At 38.0% G+C, this 22,066-nt stretch overlaps 1 protein-coding gene across 4 annotated transcripts in view; it reads left to right on the plus strand.

The window, feature by feature from the left end:
• FUT8 (fucosyltransferase 8) overlaps positions 1-22,066 on the plus strand; it is a 278,111-nt gene that overhangs the window by 115,941 nt on the left and 140,104 nt on the right. For 3 of the 4 annotated variants that reach the window (XM_067557732.1, XM_067557733.1, XM_067557734.1), the window contains exon 4: positions 20,767-21,190. In XM_067557732.1, coding sequence (XP_067413833.1) covers positions 20,988-21,190 — 203 coding nt within the window. In that variant the 5' untranslated portion in view covers positions 20,767-20,987. Of the gene's footprint in view, positions 1-18,629; positions 18,697-20,766; positions 21,191-22,066 lie in introns of those variants that run through there. The other variant, XM_067557735.1, reaches the window with a different exon arrangement.

Consider the following 22,066-nt stretch of genomic DNA (forward strand, 5'->3'; position numbering starts at 1 on the left):
TATTCACGTTCTCCACACCATTCGTGATTTTATTGACCTCTATCATATTCCTCCTTAATGGGCTTTTCTCTAAGCTGAATAGTCCTAGTCTTTTTAATCTCTCCTCATATGGAAGCTGTTCCATATCTGTAATCATTTTTGTTGCCCTTCTCTTTACCTTTTCAATTCAAATAAATCTTTTTTTAGATAGGGTGACCCGAACTGCATTTAGCATCCAAGGTGTGGGCATACCATGCTTTTATATAGTGGCATTATGGTATTTTTTGTCTTATCTATTCCTTTTGTAATTGTTCGTAATATTCGGTTACACTTTTTGACTGCTGCTATACACTGAGCAGATGTTTTCAGAGTATTGTCCACAATGACTATCTCTTTCTTGAATGGTAACAGCTAATTTAGAACTCATCATATTATATATATAGTTGAAATTACTTTTTCCAATGTACATTACTTTGCACTTACCAATATTTAATTTAATCTTCCATTTTGTTGCCCAGTCACCCAGTTTTGTGAGATCTCTTTGTAATTCTTCACAGTCAGCTTTGGACTAACTGTCTTGAGTAATATATTATAATCTTTATGATAAATTACATTGTCAATTGCTTGACCTGACTTTGGTTCGTTATTTCATTATTAAATATACTCAAGAGACCAAATAACTAATGTCAGTGAGGTTTGTTAATATGGTACAGGAGAAAGGTTCTATATGGTGTGATATGGTGAAGGCAGAAGGCAGTAGAAGAGTGCTGGATGGGAGATATGTGAGCCCCAGAATGCTCCGGGCCTTGTTCCCTGCTGACTAACTCAGAGCCACTGGGGGCAATTAGGAGCAGCTGAGGCTGATTAAGGATCAGCCAGGTGCTCCATAAAAGGGCTCCGCCCCAAACACACAGGGCACGAGCTGGAGGAAGTAGGAGTGCTGTGCTGAGCTGTGGTGATAGGAGTGCTGAGCTGTGCAGAGGAACAGACTGGAGAGCAGAGCGCTGTGGTGGAGCAGTGAGGAGGAAGGTACCGACTCAAGAAGCCAGAAGGACTGCAGGAGGGGGAAAATTAGCCCAGGGGAAGAGTGTGCCGGATGGAAAGCAGTACCAGCAGCACATAGCTGCTTCTCATAGGGCCCCTGGGCTGGGACCCGGAGGAGCGAGTGGGCCCGGGTCCCTACCCCCTCCTTGGGGAAGACGGGGTGACAGGCAACTTCCTGGCCCACTACAAGCAGGAAGGTGCGAGACCCACTGGAGGGAAGCCGGCCATCAGCCACAATGGTAATAGTCTCTGAAAAACAGTCCCATGTAGGGATGTTACAGTCACCTTATGTAGAAAGTGTGTTCACCAAATTACACATTTTGGCTGATATTTTTTTATGATTTTACAAGTTATGCATTTTTTTACATGTCTCTAAAATGTAACCCATCAGTTTGTTCCAGTTCCCCAACTTGTTGTTCTGTTCCTTCTTTATCTTTGTTTTGGATGCTAGCATTCCACGTACTGATCTGTGAAGGTACTTCCCTAGATTATACAAAGACATAGAATGAATGTATCTTGATTTTGACAAGTTTCTGATCTGCTTGTTCCAATGGCTTTCTTCAGCAAATGCATGCTCTCATGGGCTACTTAGCATACGTGAACAGGATTATGGTATAGACCAGTTTAGGCTATATCATGGTTATAAGATTTGTGCATAATGTTATTGGTGGTTAATGCATACATATATATATATATATGAATATGAGAGAGTATAATACATATTAATATTATGATAGTCAACATATATTAGTCAACAGTCTGCAACTTTGCCACCTCACCGTTTACCCCCTTTTCCAGATCATTTATAAATATGTTGAACAGCACAGGTCCCAGTACAGATCCTGGGGGGACACTGCTATTTACCTCTTTCCATTGTAAAAACTAACCATTTATTCCTGTCCATTGTTTCCCATCTTTTATCCAGTTCCCTCTTATCCCATGACTGCTTAGTTTGCTCAAGAGCCTTTGGTGTGGGATCTGAAAGTCCAAGTTCTCTATATCAACTGGATCACCCTTGTCCACATGCTTGTTGACACCATCATAGAATTCTAATAGATTGGTGAGGCAAGATTTCCCTTTACAAAGGAAATTTGCTCGTTCAATGAGTCCATGGTTAATTAACACTAACTTATAGGCTGCAACTGGTTTCAAAGAGGTGGTTTTATTACATTCATAAACCAAAACATAAAACCATACTCTTAAGTATTTTTGAATAAATCACCACCTGAAAAATCACAATTAAGATTTTTAAAGCCTATTTAATTTTTCTTATATTTCTTTTTTGTCTGTTTCTGGCTCAGGATCTCCCTTTCGCCTTCTGGTTGCTGCTTTTACTTGGACCCTGATCTTGCAAAGATTTATGCATGTGGTTAATTTTAAACCCTAAATAGCCCTTAATGAAGTCAATGGGATAACTCGCATTCCTGAGTGAACAATACGCGTAAGTCTCTGCAGGAATGGGGCTATAGAATCCCCTTTTGTGACTAAGTGTGTCATCACTACCATCCGTCAAGTAATCTCTTAGCTGAGTTAATTTCATTTTATATTTAAATACTCAGGCTTATTAAGCAGCTAAGTAGAAAAAATTGTGCTTGTATTTGGAAATACATAACTGTCTGTGCTTTGGTTACTGTATAGCATTCTTGTGTTCTGGATTTTGATTTTCTCTGTTTAAGTGAGATTTGCTCATGCGAGTTGCTGAATGCACCATTTGAGTGGTGGTGAAGGCTTTCAACTCCTATTGATGAAGTTAATGTGAGTTGAGGATGCGGAGAACCTCCTTAGAAGCTTCTGAGCAGCTTATAAAATCCAACAATGTGAAATGATCTTGAAAGGTAGAGCCCAAAGAACTTGACTTTGAACACCTGCAACTCCCATTTAAGTCAGCACCTCTGAGGCCAGTAATCAGAATCCTGAAGATGGTAATGCATTGGTTAACTATGTTTGTATTGCCTTTACACAAAAGGTAATATGAATGGAACACATGCCTCAGATAATGTTTGAGTACTGATTTGACTTTCAACAAACGTATACACTCATTTTTGTATGTTTTGCAAAAATGAGTGTCATCATTTTATATTTTTACAGATGTAATTTTATTCAGTTGAGTTTTATGGTTTTATTTTTTAGTTTTTAAATGGTTTCCTTCTTAAAGGCCCCAAATCTGCAATAGGAGTTACACTATGAAACTCGTACATATGCACTGGGATAAAGTTTGTCCACATTGCTACCTCTGTGGTATTGGGAACAAAAATATATTTTAAACTGGGCAGATTAAAATTACTTAAACACTGGTGTGTTTTCTTAAGAATATATTTTGTATATTAGTTGCATCAGTAAAGTACAACTTACTTAGCAGTTAAATTCATTTTTGGTGAAATTAACCTCTGTATAGATGGGCCAGCATAAGCCATATGCACCACTTAGGCCCCAATGAAGTACTCTTTTGAGGCTTAAATAGGATTTAAGTGGTGCAGAGTCCTTGTGCTGGCACTCTAAACTGGGGTGAATTTCACTTTTCACATGTGAAAGAGAATAGGAAAACCCTAACCTTTGTACAGTGTTACTAGATAAGTTGGTGGTTATAGTGACTGATAGATTCATTTTTCAGATTTTTTTTTCATTTGAATTTGCATAGGGAGATACGTTTTAAAATGTTCAAATCTGTTCACAGCAGTTTAGGTTGTTGGTTTTTTTTTTTTGATAGTGCAGACATTCTTAGTTATTTTATATGTAAGTGAAAGTCAAACAGCTTTTAAGAAACAGTCCTTCACTTAGGAGAGGCATTAATGTCCTTTGGGGGAGGGAGGCATAATTCTAATTAATTTATTATGGGAAAACACAGCCCTGGTCTACACTACAAACTTACATTGGTAAATCCCCCTAAGTGATGTAATTATACCGACCTAACCCCCATTGTAGACAGTGCTATGTCCACAGGAGGGCTTCTCCTGTAAAGATAGCTACCACCTCTCGGGAAGGTGGAGTATGTACTAATGGCATATGTAGCGTTTTCACTAAGTACTACAACAGAACAGCTGCACCGGTGCATCAGTGCCGCTTGTGTATATAAACCCTTAATTACTGAGACGTTTCTCAAATTAAGGAACCAACACCTATTGAAGCCCATGAAACACTTCCTTTAACTTCAAAGTACTTTGTATCAGGCCTTAGATATCTAACTGTTTAAATTTCCTATTGGAAGTAATTCTTGTAAGTTGTAATGCTGTCAGGAGAAACACAAAGGTTGGGGAAAGGATAGATGGTATACATTTTCTTCAGCAGTAAACATTTTTTCCATTGTAGAAACAGACCTTGGGATTGGATATGAATTATTTCCCCTGTTGTTGTAGAAGCTGCAGTTGTAAATTTATGTTCTTTATCTACTATTTTCAATCAATTTAGGGTTTGATTTAAAGTTTTATTTATTTTACTATAAAAATTACATTCTCAACTTTATATATGGGACTTCTATACAGACTATCTCTATTAATTTGACAATAAAACGTATATGATTTCCTGGGTGATGCATCTAAGCAGATCCAGAATGGTGTTGTAGCATAATTTTTGTGTAAATATTCTGCCTTCTCTTTAATAGTGTCTAAATTAATTTTGTGCCACTAACTCCTTTTTTTGTTCTCCACATTTAGCAGTAAGTAAATCATGCTTTGGCTTCCTTGCCTGCAATAGTAATTACCACTCAATTGATGCAGTGGACTTCTAATGAATTATAATAGCGGATACTTTTCTTCTTCATTAAATGTTACTGCATATTCTAGGCTGATTTTTTAACAGAGCTTAATACGTTAGCTTAAATATAGACAAAATTATTTTTCAATTAAAAATTTGCTTTTAATATTCTATCCGTTAATCTACAGCACAAATATTTTTAACCCAAAGCTGTTTTCTTAATTTTTCTCATTAGTTTAAAAAACCATTTTAAATAACCAAAATAATTTACAAGGGTGGACAGGAAATCTTCATGAATGTCTTTATCTTCTTTTATATATGAAGTGTCATGTGCTACTAAATCTGTTGCAGGTCTCGTGTGTCTTGAATAAAAGGGTTCTGGGAAGATTTCACAGTTGGGTATTGAGTCAATCTGAGTTACTGGTTTCAAAGAATTTATGCAACTAGGTTCTTAAACATTTTCTGTGGCTTAGTTAGGCTAAGTATTTTCATTCATCGGTTGGGAGATGTGAAGTTTTGGTAGCTGGGTAATTGACAGGACATTTGCCTTTTTGTTAAAGCCTAGAAAGGTTTCTGCTCTTGAAAGGGGATTTGGAAATGTTCCTCATTAGGAAAGGAGGAGACTTTGGCAGCTAGGGAGGGGATTTGTTAGATCAGGCATTTGTCAGGTGAAAATAAAATTGTGGAGTGTCATGTGCACTGTTTTTTCCTTTAGATGTTGAAAGTGAAAATGAGATGAAGGTATATGTAGTCTGTCATTACACCTAGTTAATGAGTTGTGTGTGTATCTAGTTATGTTAAATATGGTTCACTTCACTGGACATTTACTTGTTTTTCAAAGATTGCATGAGGTGATTTTTACACTTAAGCAACCCTGGTGTAAATCTGTGAAGTTTTTGGTGGGCTTTCTTTTCAATAGAAGCCATGGGGGGAAGAAGGGGACTTGGGGTAGACGTTGGAGAGCAAGTTTCTTTTTAATATGCGAGGGGAAGGGGGAATGTAGGTGTAGGAGTGGAGAAAGATTGAGCAGCGTGTGGGGTGTGTGTGTGTGGGGGGGGGGTCTTCGGGATGCTTCAGTTCTTGTATTATCGTTCTTTTCAGAGTGGGAAATATTTGCCATTTGTGACCTGCTGTGTAAAGTCCAAGAAAGTAATTGAAGAAATCCCTTAATTATTGTTAGTTTCTTTCATTTTGACTGCACAGCTGGAAACATAAGGAGAGACAACACTTCAGTTTCTAGTGTGATCTGTCATTTGTCATTTTCACAGTTTTGGGGTAACATATGTTTGACTGCTTCCATGGTCTCCTCAAGGAATGCCCTCTCAGATCTCAGGCCTCTAGCTGTCATTTCTCTGTGAAGGGAACCAGGTCCAGGTTTAGACTTGCAGCCTGCTTGCACTTCACTGCGTTTATCCCAGCAAGTCTGACTCAAGTCCCGCCTCTGCACTTTGTGTTCTCTCCAAAGGCTGTGGCCATGTATGCCAGTGGTTAGTTGTAACCAAACAGTTCTTCCAAAGCTGAGTACATTTTTTTAAGGACAAAAGTATACAGAGATAATATATAAAACACTAAAAGAATCTAAACACATATTTAAGAATCTAAACACATATTTAAGCTTACCAGAGGCCCCTCATCAGTCCTTATGGGAGTACCTGATAGGTTTAAAAGGGTACGTCTTCACTGAGGCGGCAAATTCGCGGCCGTCAGATCGATCTATCCGGATCGATTAAGCAGTCAGCGAAGAACTGCTCAATCGATCTGGAAGTCGATTTGTTAAAACCACCCCCTCAAATAGTAAAGTGCTGTGCAATGAAGACACTGTGTAGAAGAGGAGTTACAAAGGCGATGGGAGTTATACAAGCTACTCTGTGGAGCTTGCATAACTCCCGTCAACTGCTGCCAAATTTGAAGGTAAGTATCAACCAGGCCAAAGTCTTTCAAATCATTATCTAAGGGTTTAACTCTCTTGGTTATTAGGTCATGTTAGTTTGTAGCCCAAGAAGCTCCACCCCCAAGTCAGTTCAACCTCAGCCTTTATACCCCCAAACCCTATCTTTTTTTCCAGGCCTTCCGAAACAGGTAAACCTAGTTGCTACCCTTGTTCCTGAGGGTAAGGCTTCAAAGGTTGGGCATTTGCATAACCAGCCTGAAGACTTTTGCATTAATTGCCTCCTAATGATTCCATAATCAACAGGGATTCCACCCATTGACCAGGAACACACAAACACACAAAACACTTATTGTTAGAAATGCCTATGAATATGTTATGGGTCCCTGTTGTCTGGCCCATCTCGATATAATACTCGTTTAAATGTTTTATGCTTTCAGGGGCTGGCTCAAACATACATATAATATTATAAAGTTAAACATAATAGTTTCTAGATATGCCTGTGTTTGTCATATCTTTCACAGTCAGCAATTACTCATTGAATCAGTGTTGCTACAGTGACCTCATTTTGAAAGACTGGATTGCATGAACAGGAGTTGCAATTTGGAGATGTTGTGGACACAAAAGAAATGGTAATTTCTTCTTTGAGGGTGATTTTGCTTTACCACTTGTGGGATTTAGCAGCTGGCATGGAGCTTCAGAAATTGATTGAAAATAGAGCTGGTAGGAAACCAGAATTTTCATTCCAAATTGGAATGAAAAGCCAAAATATCCTGTGAAATGAAAACGTTGAAATGAATGTTTTTTAAATTTCTAAATGTCTTGTTTTGATAATGTTAAAATATTATTGAACATAAAATATCAACTATATAATACAATTAATATTTTAATATAATATAAAAGTTAAAATTAAATCAAAACAATACAGTAGAAAGAACATTTTTACCTTCTCACATTTTGACTTTATCAAAATGAGATAAGAAAGTTGAAACGATTTTTGACTAGCTCTGTTGAATAATCATATCCATTGGGGTGGTGGTTGAATAGCTCCATATGAGGATGATGTCATTGCCCTATCCTATGTAAGGAACCCTCTTGCCTGCCTCAGTATTTTTGCTGCAGCAGAGAACTAATACAACTCGTCTCCAAGGTCTCTGAGCTAGTTAATTTAATTTCAGTTCATTGTTCTTCTGGTAGTTAATGGTTTAGATAATCTATTTGTAGCTAACCTATACTATCTGCTTACTCTAGCTATTAGCCTAAAAACAAACAAAAAGATATACTACTGTACAGCTTTAAGTATTTTTGATGAAATCTATACATAGCTATATTTATCTCATGCTTTTTAGCTATTATATATAGACTTTATTAAAATGAACATTCTCTTTATTTATGGAATTATCTAAACCATATGGCAATAGGGCATTGTAGTTTCTGTAAAGCTTGCTAATTATACCACCTGAAAATGTGTCAAGCTTTTTCTGTTAAATAAAACAAATTGCCAGTGGTGTTTCTCAGTGTTTCCATATTGCTATAAAATAATTTGATTTTTATGTCAGCACTTTGAATGAATTTTATGTGTGTGGAAACAAAGATTTTAGAACTTGGTTTAATAAACCTTTTCATTAAAATTAAGATACTGTTGCTACTGGATACTTTGTGATCAGTGTGGATACCAGTGAGACATGGTCCTCCCAATTTGCAGATCAATAAGGTTTAATGTGCAAGGTTTTCTGTAAATATACTAGTTAAATACAAAGCCTAAAATTAACTACAATATATCATACTTACTAAGCCTGGAGAGCTAAGCAGTTACTCAGAGGGCTGTATACAGGAATGGCTTACTTCAGGGGCCCTGCTAGGGAGTCAGTAGATCCTCTGGTCCAACCAGCAGCTCCTCTGGCGGAGTTAGGTGTTTGTCTAAGTGGTGACTTTTTATACCCTTCCATAACAGCCTTCACCTAATTATCTCTCTCTCATTATCATATATGCTAATTACCTACATTGGGTTTTTACCTTTAACTACATTCCATTCTCACCATGATAACTGGAGTAGTCAAAACAACATTTGGTAATAGGAGGGGCGAAATAAAAGTATGCCCCTTGGCAATGAAACAGTGTACCCCCAGATGTTCAAGGATAACTTCTTGTTCCCATCACTGTTATCTATGTGCAGCTGCAAGCATACAGTATCTGTATTTTGTCATCTTATGTGCCGTGGTATGCAGAAACTGAGACATCTACAAGGCTACTCAGTAGTCCTATTCATCTCTGCCAACTGGAAGATGTCATGCTGCAGGAATCAGAATAGCCAAGCAAGCAACTGAAGCTATGCTAGGCCTGTAGGACAGTGGTCAAGCAACTCAAATTGTACTGGACCTCCAACAGATACTGTAAAAATTCTTATAGAAATATTCTTTCACTAACAGTGGTTCTCCCTCTTGAACTCAGAAAACTTGGTGATAGGCATAGCATGGATATCTAGGGTGACATCCTGCCCCCACATAAATCAAGGGGAGTTTTGCCATGGACTTCGGTGGGGCCAGGATTTCATCCATAGGTTGTATTTGAATTTCCATCTCTCCCTTTAAACCAAACTTTCCAGAAATTACCATTTTGTTGATTCTGGTTTTTCAAAATGTATTTTACAAAGTAATTGTGGGATTGGCTGCTTTTTAAAATTTGTTTCTCATGTTTGATGTAAGTTTTAGATCCCAGCAAAATGTAAAAGCAAATATGTAGCAATTGTGTTTGAAAATTAGGTTTTAACTTAAGTGTCATTATTTTCTGTGGACCATATTTCCTTGCCTGTATATTTTTCTACATTACATAGTGTATATATCATGGAACTAGGTTCCGCTTCACATTTGTAGGATGATTGTGGAATTGACCTCACAGTTTGGTAGTGCTAAACCTTCAAAGTTCAAACATCATCATGTAGGTTATTGCGATTTTTGGCAACTACTTTTCCAGAGTAGTAAATGGCGTACACGTACTCACATTTTGAAGGTAGAGCAATTGAAAAGAAGGAGTAATGCCTGGAATTATTTCACAAAAATAACAGACGATACAGTTAAATGTAAACTGTGTAATACAGAGCTGAGGTATGCACCGCACTGGAGCAATGCTGAACCAATTGAAGCTGAAACATCCCTCTGTTTCATGTGAAAAAGAAGGCAAAAATAAAACAAAACTGACAGTGTTTGTTTCTGGCAGTTCAAGAAAATGCAACACACAACATACTGAAAAACTAACGGAGTTGTTGTACACCATGATCACTGCAGATATGCTGCCTACAGGTGTCATTGAGGGTACAGGTTTTCATGCATTGATGAATTTTGTGGAACCTGAATAACATGTGCCTGTGAGACAGACTGTAACCTCACGACTAGAGAAGTGCTATGAAGACTGTGTGAAGTCTCTCTGGGAAAAGTTGGAAAACACTGTTAAAGTAGCTTTCACTACTGACTGCTGGACAACATTAACTGCAGAGGCTACATGACTGTCACTTGCCATTATATTTAAAATTGGAAGCTTCGATCTGTGGTTCTACAAATCGAAAGTATGGCAAAACGACATACAGTGAAAACCTTGATGAACAATTAAACACTACAATGGAAAGATGGTGTCTGGCAGGCTGTGTCTTGGCATGCGTACATGATGATGCAAGCAACATTATACCTGCCAACACACGGAGGTATGTTACATGGGAATCTGTTAATTGTTTTGCCCATACTTTGCAGCTAGCCATAAATGATGGGTTTTCTTCAAGAAGTGTGGATGGTGCTGCTGCAGCTGCAAATAGACTAGTTGCACACTTCCACCACAGGATTGTGGCTGCAAAAGCACTCAAAAGAAAACAAACACAACTTCAGGTTAAGTGATACCATCTGATCCAGTCATGTAAAACTTGCTGGAATTCGATATATGATATGTTTGAAAGACTTGGTGAGCAAAGGTGGGCTATAACAGCTATGCTTTCAAATAGCATTATAGCAAAACAATCTGATGCCAGAGCTATTCAGCTGCAAGATGAGCATTGGCAATTAATAGAGGATACCTTACCACTACTTTCCACTTTAAAATGCACTACAACTGCCATGTCTGCTGAACAGTCAGTTTCAATTTCAAATATTTATCCAATTTACAACAGTCTTCTCCAAAATCACCTCAAAAGCGAAGCTCCTGTCAAAAAGTGGCTGATTTCATGGATGCTCTTCTTCTCCTCTCTCTGGAGCATCACATAAAACCCAATAATCCTGGCATAACTAACCTGCACTTATTCCCTCCTTGTTAGATCCACGTCATAAACATATAGTTTCTTTCGCCTATCCTACAGATTGCTGTTAAATCAAAGCTTCTGCAACTTCCATCAGTGTTAGAAATAGAAGAACTTCCGGGTGCTGTGGCTGAACCGAGAAGTGCTGAACCGGATGAGCTGAAGATAGAGCCAGTGCTGAAAAAAATGTGTGAAACTGAGAAGAGTGCAATAGTGATGTTTTAAAGTAAAGATTATACCGAAAAGGAGAATGAGGAGAATGTGATGGAAATGAACTGGAAAATTACTTCAGGGAGCCTTGTCCTTCAGTGGAATGCAGTCCATTGGAATGGTGGGAAGTCAATGAATAGCATTTTCTAAGGCTTGTAAAACTGGCAAAGAGTTACCTGTGCGTTCCAGGGTCGTCTGTGCCTGCAGAACGTGTGTCTTCCAATGCTGGCCTTAATCATCTGCACACAAGACTGACGCCAGAGCATGTAAACATGTTAATTTTTCTTAACAAAAATCAGCAGTGGATTTGAAATACAGCATTTTAAAAACTTGATTCATGTGAACTGGTCTCTGAAGCTTTTTTTTTCTTTTTTTTTTATCGGACTTTTTGTGTTTTTGGACAGCTCAGGGATAGTATGTAAAAAGTTAAACAAAATGATCTCTGAAAAGTTACTTTTTGCAATCTTTTTTTTGGGACAGCATTAGTACTATTTGAGGATATTATGTAAGAAGTTGCTACAGTTAGTTGTTTCTGCAGATTTACCCATTTTTTTCATCTTTGATGAGGATAATTTAACCTATAAAGCTGAAACGAAGGAATGTATCAGTATTTTCAGGTCATTGAAAAAGTTGGTTTACATAAGACTGTGTTGGTTGTTAGTAAAGACATTTGATAAAGATAAATATGTGGGCGTGGGGTAGATTGTTAACTTGTTAACAATTAAATGTTTAACCGATCTAATTTTAGCAATTTAAATGAGTGCTTTTTAAACAATGTTTATATCCTTAATGGGAATCACACCCCTTAGACTGCTAATATTTAAGGTGTCTAATGTTGGGTGTTATAGAAATGTTGTTCTGTTATAGAAACGCACAAAGCCTGTAACAGAATGTACATGTGTAACTGCTGCCTTTTAAAAATAGTGTGACCCTCAAACTTAAAAACTTAGGCCATGTCTACACTAGCACTTACGTTGGCAAAACTTTTGTCGTTCGGGAGTGTGGAACACCCCGCGCACCCCCCCGCCCTAAGCCACATAAGTTTTGCCAGCATAAGCGCTCATATACACAGCGCTATGTTGGCGGGAGATGCTCTCCCACTTACATAGTTATCACCGTTCGTTGAGCAAGTTTTATTATGTTGACGGGAAAACTCTCATATTGGCGTAATGTGATGAGATGAGCGCTCTTACAGTGGCACAGCTCTATCGGTACAACTGTGCTGCAGTAAACTTGTAACTGTAGACATGGTGTAATACAGTATAGGTAACTTTAATGTTTTGGTTTATAAACTCTAGCAAAACAAAGGATAACCATTTCTGGCATACAGTGATGTTACAAAACATTAAGAATAAACAGATTATATCACAAAAATATTCTCTAGAGATGTTCACCAGCTATGAAGAGAAGAAAAACACTGCCTCTAAGAGCATTTTGACAGAAGCAGTTAAATTAATTTAATTAATTAATAAGTATATCGATCTGATAATCAGACATGTCTGATTTAATTCTGAACATCTAAAAATAGTTCTTATCCACTGACTTTTTCATCTGAGTCATCTATTATTGGATCATTGGTTCTTTATGTTGTTTTAAGGATCTTGAATTTACCCTTGCCTGGATATTGTACTCTCCATTTTGCAGGAGATACCACTGAGGCATCAGTTTAAAAAAAAATTTCATTACTTTGCTTTTGGCAGTGTGTGTTCCTTAAGTTTCACATTGCATCTTGCCTTGGAGCAGTGATAATTCATTCCTTGTCTCTGACATCAGAGTCTTTAAAGATTAACCTTTTCCCTGACTGTAGTCTTGTTTCCCTCTGTGATCGTAAAGCAAATTCCACGGTAAATTGGATAATTTTCATCATCTTTCATTAGATGGGTGAATTTTCCCAATATATTTTTAACTGTACTCTAATTTTGCACTAGTGCATATATTCTGTTGTGAGATCATATAATGAAAAACCCTCGTGCAATGGATGTTTGCAGTGGTGTTAAGGAGGCAAAGTAGGAGTCCCAACTGAAACCTTAAAAGTCTGCTGTCAGGTCAAATTTAGACCTGGTATCCAAATGTAGGTTTGCTGTCAGGTCAAATTCTTTATAAAAAGAGAATTCTTAAACTGAAAAACAATATAAGTGTTTTAACTGACATAAAAAAATTACAGTTGAAGTTTTTTAAAATTAAGAAACATTAATAAACCTATGGAATTATGGTAATACATGAGCAGCTGAAATTAAGTTAGATATTAGGTAGACCATTTCAAACCATCTCCATGTTCAATAGAAAAATAAACTAGATTTTACAATTCAGTTTGAAAACCTAAAGTGGTGTTAGTAACATAGGTAAGGAATTTTTTTTCTTAAAGGCCTTAAAATCTGACATTGTCCCCTCTCTTCCACAACTAGCTATAGATGCAGAAAACTATCTTTCCTAATCAAGAATTTTCTAACCTAGTTTTATTTTATAGGGTTGTAGTTTTAATATAGTTTGTTTTAGTGTTGCTTATTAGTGACAGTATTTTCATTACATAGTTTTAAACTTTTTTTTCTGCATTTAGTGCAGTTTTTCTCACTGTGCATTGTGGCATGGTGACAGGTATTATGACAAACCTGAAAGCCATGCTTATTTTCTTGTTTGCCTAAGCGAGGATTATTAGTGCAGCCAGTTGTCATTGTGTCAATCCCTTCACACCCCAGGCTCAGAAAGAACAAGCTCTAGGTCTTCTTTCTAAAGAAATCACTGAAAGCCAACTCCTTAGATTCATCTGAAGCAACTAAATCGTCTAGGCTGAAGAAGTCAATGCTGGGGAATAGCACCACCATCCACGACTGTTGCTGCCATGGTCTCAGTACTAGTTGGTTTATGCCACCTCCATCTAAATTAACTGGGGCTTCTGAAATTGTTGCTACCAACACTGTCAGCTTTTCAATGTTTGAGGAGGTTCTAGTTCCATAGGTTTGATGGACCCCTTCTTCTACCTTGGATGCTGTATCACCATCAGAAATAGTGGTGCAGTCAAGCCAATGTTTCTAGTAGGCCTGAGTTCCACAGTTCTCTGTCTTCAAGCATAAAGGCAAGAACAATCAGGGCTCCAAGGTGTTTCCTGTGCCAAGGACTCATTTCTCCCCTAGCTAGAAAAAGTAGTCATGGAAGCACAGGCCCAGAGAGTGAAGAGGAACTTCGGAGCTGTCAATTCCATCTTCCCCAGTGTTAAGAAGAAGCTCACCTGCAACCCTGTCTTGCTGTCCAGCCTCTCCCAAGAAGACAGGGAATCTACTTCTTCCCTGATGCCAATGTTGCTGCAAGCTCTTCTGGTGCTGCCGATTACCTGGACTCCATCTGACTGTCCCAAGGAGGGAAGAATCATAGAATGGTAGGGTTGGAAGGGACCACAGGAGGTCATCTAGTCCAACCCCCTACTCAAAGCAAGACCAACCCCAACTAAATCATCCTTGCTCGGGCTTTATCAAGCTGAGCCTTAAAAACCTCTGAGGATGGAGATTCCACCACCTCCCTAGATAACCCATTCCAGTGCTTCACCACCTTGTGAGTGAAAAAGTTTTTCCTAATATCCAACCTAGACCTTCCCTACTGCAACTTGAGACCATTGCTCCTTGTTCTGCAATCTGCCACCACTGAGAACAGCCTAGTTCCATCCTCCCTGGAACCCACCTTCAGATAGTTGAAGGCCGCTATCAAATCTCCTCTCACTCTTCTCTTCGGCAGATTAAACAAGCCTAGTTCCCTCAGCCTCTCCTCATAAGTCATGTGCTCCACCCCCCCACCCCCCAAATAATTTTTGTTGCCCTCCACTGGATTCTCTCCAATTTATCTTATTGTGCCAGGGCTGCTGCTTATCTGATCAGAGCTCATTTTCATATCCGGTCCTAAGGGAAATCTTCCTTGAATCCGAGACTGTTCAGTTTTTGATCTTGGTGTCATCTGGCTTTGAGACTTACCTGAACAGCTCCTAGAGCACTAAATAAAAGATCTGGTCCTTCTGGGAACTTTTCCTATGAAAGTCATTAGGCTCCTTGGGTGAATTTAATCCAGCCCACTTTATCTGGTCTTTTATAATATCTACATGACATGGATTTATTGACAATCTTCCATGCTATCTGTATCTACATGGTGCTCAGGGTCTTCACCAAATACTTTGCCAGGTGGCTACTTATCTATCGTATGAAGTAATTCTTAAATACCTGATTTTAGATGATGATCTGATTCAAGTATGCTTTTGTCAGGCTTTGAAAAACTTGATCAAAAGTACTTGTAATTGATTTCAGACTTTGGACCTGCTATTATACTGGGGAAAAGAATCTTCTAGTATCTACTCAGGTGATTTATTTTACTAGCGGTATCTCCAACTCACTTTTTTTTTAGAGGAGAACTTTTTGAATGCATCTCAAGGCCTATTTACCTTAAATGAAAACGTGTGTCAGACAATGCGGTTCCTCCATCTGATAGACCTCATGGCATCCTCAACATATGTGACACTGCATGTCCGCCTTTTGATGAGGTGTTCCACCTTTGTCTAGCTCAGAACTCCTAATGTGGATGACATGTCTGCTTATGAAGATCTTTGAGTTTCTAGAAGGGTGGGAGTTGGTGATCACTTGCTTAGAGAGGTCGTCTTCATTCCTTTGTCGCCCTCAGCTGTAATTATCACAGAAGACTCCAAACAGGGTGGGGATCCCTCACAATGCATGATCATTGGAGGATAGGGAGAAGAAATTGCTTATAAATGCTTCAGAGCTGTAATATGTTAATTGAGACCTCAAATAATTTCTCTCTCAAATCAGAGGCAGTGTGGTTCAAGTTCTTATAGACAGCACTACAGCCATGTTCCTGTTAGACAGACAAGTAGAAGCCCATTCCAAGTCTTTCTGCTGGGACATAATAGCTCTCTTGGACCAGTACATAGCTCATCATTTTTACCTTATTGTCCTCCATTTGGCCAGTAAGCAGAAAATTTGTGTGGACAAACTGAATTATATTCTTCAGCATAAGTATGAGTGGTCACTGAATCTACTGGTTTGCCACTCGTATGAATATAAAATGTCTGAAAGTCTGCTCCAAAGGATGAATGGACAAACATTCTCTCATGGATGCTTTCTTGAGTTGGAGCAGCATTCTCTGCCATGTGCATTTCCTCCAGTTTGTCTGTCGTTTGTGGTGCTAATGTGGGGCACAAAAAACAGCAGAAGGCCAGAGAATATTTTTGATTGTTAGAGTGGGTCAGGCAGCAGTGGTGGATGAATCTCCTAGAGCCTCCCTTTCATTGCTGAAGCATCAGTATAGCTGTATGAACCCATTTCCCACATTCAGATTCTGACTACAACATAATGAAACAGTAAAGCTGAAAAGATTTATTAAAAATCCCATTAGAGCAGTTTATAGGCATTCACCAGGGGACAAGGAAAAGCTAAAACACAGCATACTGCAAACAGTCCTGGCCCAAATGTTTGGTAAAACCTACAGACTTCAATGAAACAAAGTAGTTTTATTGTTTTGTTTTGTTTGAGTCAACAACAGTACAGACCTTGGGTTCCTTCTAATTTGCTGTTCCAGGCAAAATGACAACCAGTTGAAGGATTGCTTTGCTCTCTATCCTCCCCATCCCCTTCTCCACTTTGCCCCTAAGAAAGAAGCAAGCAGGAATACAACATCCACAGCCACATGTGGCTGCTGTTTTGAAGAGTTTTTCACATTATTCTGAAAGGACCCATCCAGAAACTTCAGAAGGCAAAAAATGGGGTGAGGGACCACCTCTGTGCTTTCTGTAGCAGCACTTTTTGCTAGGAACTGCTAACTGTGTGTTCGGGTCCCACTCACGTAAGGAGATGGAGTAGTGGCAAATCACACTGACTATGCACGGGATCCTGCTCTGCTGACTATAACTTGCAAACCTGTGTGAGGGGAAGAAGAGTTCACTTGCTACAGCAGAGGCCCTCCCTGAAGGAGCAGAGGAATGGAAGAGGGTGGAGTCAGAAGAGGGAAGTTATGGTTTTCAGCACCTTTCAGTCCCTATCCTTGATCTTAGCAGCCATTAATTGTGTTAATATGTCTTTCATGGAGGCTCAAGTTTTTCAAAGTTCCTTTTGCTCTTCTGTAATGAAAAATCCGCCCAGGTTTCTTTAGAAACTTACTTAACTATTCAAATAGATGTATTTGTTTCAGCTCCTAAGGCTCAAGCAATCAAGCTCCAACTGGTACTTCCTTAGACTTCGTTCTTTTGTTCCACAGCCAGTCTTTCTTAGGGTATGTCTTCACTGCAAACAAAAACAAACAAACACCACTACCCCTCCCTCCCTGGTGTTGTTAATTTGGGTAGCTAACCACATTAGCTAACTCAGGCTAAGACAGCAGTGAAGATGCAGAAACTCAGTTTTTAACTCAAGTTAGCAGCTCGAGTTCAAATTCAGGCTGGCCCTATAGGGTTGAACCCAAACTGCGAACTCAGGTTCAAAGACAAGTTTCTGTGTCTTTACTGCTGTTTTAATCCAATTTAGCCCATGTGTTGTATAACCTGAATTAAGAATGCACTTTTTTTTTTTTTTTTTTTTCAGTGCTGACATGCCTTTAGAGTACCCTTCTGAGGAGGAGAATTAAATGTTATCATACTCAGAGCCTGAAGCTCAGCAATAGGCTCAGTCTTCATAGTCTGTCCCCACTCTACCTATCAACTCTCATTTGCTATTGAGAGATCAACTCCTACCTCCTATTGGTCCATAACACCAGCCTCCATCACCCACTTACTAAATTTCCACATATCTTTGTGCTTTCCTCTATGCCGTCCCTCATGCTTGGAAGGAGCTCCCCATAAACAACAACAAAGAGAATTTCTATTCCTCCTCTGAAGCCCTTTTGAAAACACACTCTTGCCATGATGCCTACAAAAAAAAAAGACAAACTGACAATAATTAGGCTACTCGTGCCCTGAGACCACTGCCTATTACGCTGACCAATATTGTCTCATTATTTCCTTGCACTCTGTCTGTCTGTCCATCTATTGTCTCTTGTCCCATACTTGGATTGTAAACTGCTTGGGGCAGGGTCCATCTTTTTGTTCTGTGTTTGTACAGATCCTAGCGCAATTGGATCATGGTGCATGACTAGTGCTCCTAGGCACTATAGTCATAACAATAATTAATACACTATTGCACGACTTCTTTAGGAATGTCTTTTCAGCTATGAGGTTTGAAAGACCAGTGCAGAAACTGAACCCTATAGACTCTCTCTTTTCCTAAGGAAGAACAACCAAAAGATTATGGAAGTAGCCTATGTCTCTCCATATGCAATTTGGTTTTTGCCATGATAGAACAAAATGTACATATATAGATCTCTCTTAGAAATGTGTAGAATATTATGGGCTCTTAATGTGTGATTCTGCATTTGTCTTGTTCAGAGAAAACTGATCTGCCCATGGACTTCTCACCAAATACCCCTTAGATGGAAAGGATGAGAGGGTTACTAGAAACGTTTTTTCACTTAAGTGCTACTCAGTTGTTAACTATTACCTATTAATCCTGTGTGTCTAGATCTGCCATCTGCTGGTTGTCTGAAATGTAGTAAGATGAAGGTTTTGTGCACAGTCTCAAAAAAGGTGAGAAAGCTCTATCAGGTTTTGTTGGCAGTAAGTAGTTTTCATGTTACCTTGAATGTCCTGGATCTGGAAGCCAATGCTGTCAACATATCCTTTGTAGCTTGATGAGCATGTAGGTTATTGCATGACAGGAAAAGCATTCCTTTCAATTTAAAATGGTGACTTTTCTCTTGAACTTGGTAGAGCCACAAGGAGACCATCTTCAAAGGAAGGGGAAAAAAGAGATTAGTCAGAGGAATGTTTGAGAGTTGTGGTACAGGTGGCAAATTTACAGACTGGAAAGGAGGGCAAAAGAGGTTCACGTCTGCATAGGAAATACTGATTCCTGACAATAGGCACAAATGTTCAATTGCAGACATGGAAGTAAGAGTAAGATGGGGGGGTTGGATAATTGGGTGCTTTTCTTATCAATTAGTATTTTAAAATATCAGTTCAGGATATAATAAGATAAAGAAAATTGTTGGAACAAAGAGGTGATGTGTTTTTGCTCTGTAGAAAATGAGCTATGAGGTTTTAAAAAGATCACTGTAGATAAAATTGTTTTGATTTTGTTTTTTTCAAATGTAGTACTTTTAATTTGATCTTAACACAGTTGTATATTAACTGTTATATATAACTTGTATATAATTAAAAATCAGTTTTAGCAATTTGAATTGGGTTCATAAACTTGGTTTTGTTTGGAGATATGTGGGTATGCATCACTGCATGTGTTTTAACATTACATGAAATACTTTTGCATTCTTCACACTATTCGAAAACTTAATTGATTTTCTTTTTTTTCCTGTCTGCCTGCAACGAATGAGGTTTCCTCCTGTGCTTAACTACTGGGTGTTAATTAATTTGAAGTCCCTCTCTTTTTCTCTCCTTTAAAAATTCAGTGTTTTTTTGTAGAAAATATTTATGAATAATATTGGAAAACCTAATAATGAAGCTGGACTCTGTTGCAGTTTAAATGAGAAATAAAGATGTGTGATTAATTTTACATTTCCATACCTGAAGCCAGTGCAGGTTGACCTCATTAAGGAGAAATGTATTTGCAGGATTTGTATTTTATAAATTATTGCTTGTAGTCTTTGGAGTGCTTGTAAACTGCTTAATTTCAGTTATAGCTGCTGCTTGGCCAATCTACATGTCAGTAGTGGAGTCTGTTATGTAAATGGCAAACTGCCTCTTGTGTAATAAGGGAAATACAATAATAATGATAGCTAATAGTGAGAGTTCATAAAAATGAAAAAGGGTAGAAGATTGAAAAAAAGTATAATTGAATAATAGCCATGCTTATGTTTCCATTTGAGGTAATACCAAATGTACTGCCGAATGCCTTTTCTGATTTGTTGATACACCAATGATTTAACCCAGTGGTTCTCAAACTTTCCACACTATTGTACCCTTGTTAGGAGTCTGATTTTTCTTCCGTACTCCCAAGTTTCACCTGACTTTAAAACTACTTTGCTTACAAAATCAGATATAAAAATACAGAACTATCACAGTATGCTATTACTGAAAAATTGCTTACTTTCTCATTTTTACCATATAATTATAAAATAAATCAATTGGAGTATAAATATTGCACTTACATTTCAGTGTATAGCATATAGAGTAGTATAAACAATTCATTGTATAAAATTTTAGTTTGTACTGACTTCGCTAGTGCTTTTTATGTAACCTGTTGTAAAACTAGGCAAATATCTAGATGAGCTGATGTACCCCATGGAAGACCTCTTCATACCACCAGGGTACATGTACCCCTAGTTGAGAATCACTGATTTAACCTTTTGTAATATATTAAATGGTATTGGACAAACTAGTGAGCATAATTCTTTGGAAGAGGTTATGATGCTTCACATTATTTTATATCTGGAGCTGATTGTTTTATCACATGGTGTGTTCCTAATAAACGCAGTTAATTTACTATGGAATCTTCAGTGGTTTCCTTTCCATAGTTGATGAAGGGGTAGTAATGTTGTTTGCCAATTTTCTTGCATGTACATTTGCTTTAATTGTAGTCTGACATATTCTATTATTTGTAAGTCACATTACTTAATTGCACTTATTTTATTCTTTCTACAGAATATAAAACCAAGACGCAAGTGATACTAAAGCCTTCTACATACAACATCCTAAGGATCTCTCTTAAAGAATTGCTGTAGGACTAACACTGATTATAATTTGTCATAAGCATAATGTGGTGAAACAGAGGAACCGAAGTTGTCCATCTTTGTGCAGACTAAGGAATTACAATGTTTATTTTGTGAGCTAAAACAGTTTTACAGTGAATTGAGCATCTGAAAATGCGGCCATGGACTGGTTCCTGGCGTTGGATTATGCTCATCCTCTTTGCCTGGGGGACCTTGCTATTTTATATAGGCGGACACTTGGTACGAGATAATGAACACCCAGACCATTCCAGCCATGAATTATCCAAGATACTTGCAAAGCTTGAACGTTTAAAACAACAAAATGAAGATTTAAGGCGGATGGCAGAGTCTCTCAGGTAGGTTTAAAAAAAATTATCAGAAAATGTGTGTGATGTCTCAGAAAGTTCTTTGAAATTTTTTTTAATCCCATTATGTGTGCACATTTGCAAGATTAAAACACATTTCATATGAACATTTTTTTATAATAATTCTTTTGTGCACATGGCGGTGTGGTTTATTTTGAGCAAATGTTAAAAAAAAAAAAATTGCATGACAATTTTACTATACATGATGATCATGTATGACAGGATCGAGACAAATGTAATCTATTTTAATGCAGACTTTCATCCCTCAGAAAGACATTTTACAGACTACACATGAGTGCAAAATTAATTTATTTTAAAATGTAGAATGTTAAACATGCTAAAACAAAGATATATTCTATTAAAGACATTTTCCTAAGCATTTGGATTGCTCATAATTGACATTGATGAGATGTGCTACCCTGAAGAAATGTTAGTGTTCAAGTTTTAGAAAAGTAGGGAATTAATTTGTTTTATTAATCTGTGAACAAATTATGCATAGTACATAAAGTATGGAGAATCCAATACTTTGGTCATCTTTATGATTGAATGGAACAGTGTGTGCAACATGCTGTCAGCTTTAAAGAAATCAAGTGATATTCCTATCCTTAGGCCCTGTCTAATCCAGGGACATTTTTCAATAATGTCCAGCTCTTACTACCATGTGGAGCAGAATGCTAGTGGAGACTAACTGCTGGATACCACCATTTTAAACACCGTGTCAGTTAGAGCTGCTTCAAGTACATCTAATTGTTCTTCTTCAAGTGATGTCGCCATGGATGCTTCACTGTAGGTGCAGCAGCGCCCCAGTGCCTGGGATTGGAGATCTTCAACAGCAGTGCCCATAAGACTGAATATGTGCACCTCCCC

Source organism: Emydura macquarii, unplaced genomic scaffold (genome assembly GCF_026122565.2).
Source record: "Emydura macquarii macquarii isolate MOO-44397 ecotype Brisbane River unplaced genomic scaffold, CSIRO-AGI_Emac_v2 contig_1876, whole genome shotgun sequence".
NCBI classification, from domain to species: domain Eukaryota; kingdom Metazoa; phylum Chordata; order Testudines; family Chelidae; genus Emydura; species Emydura macquarii.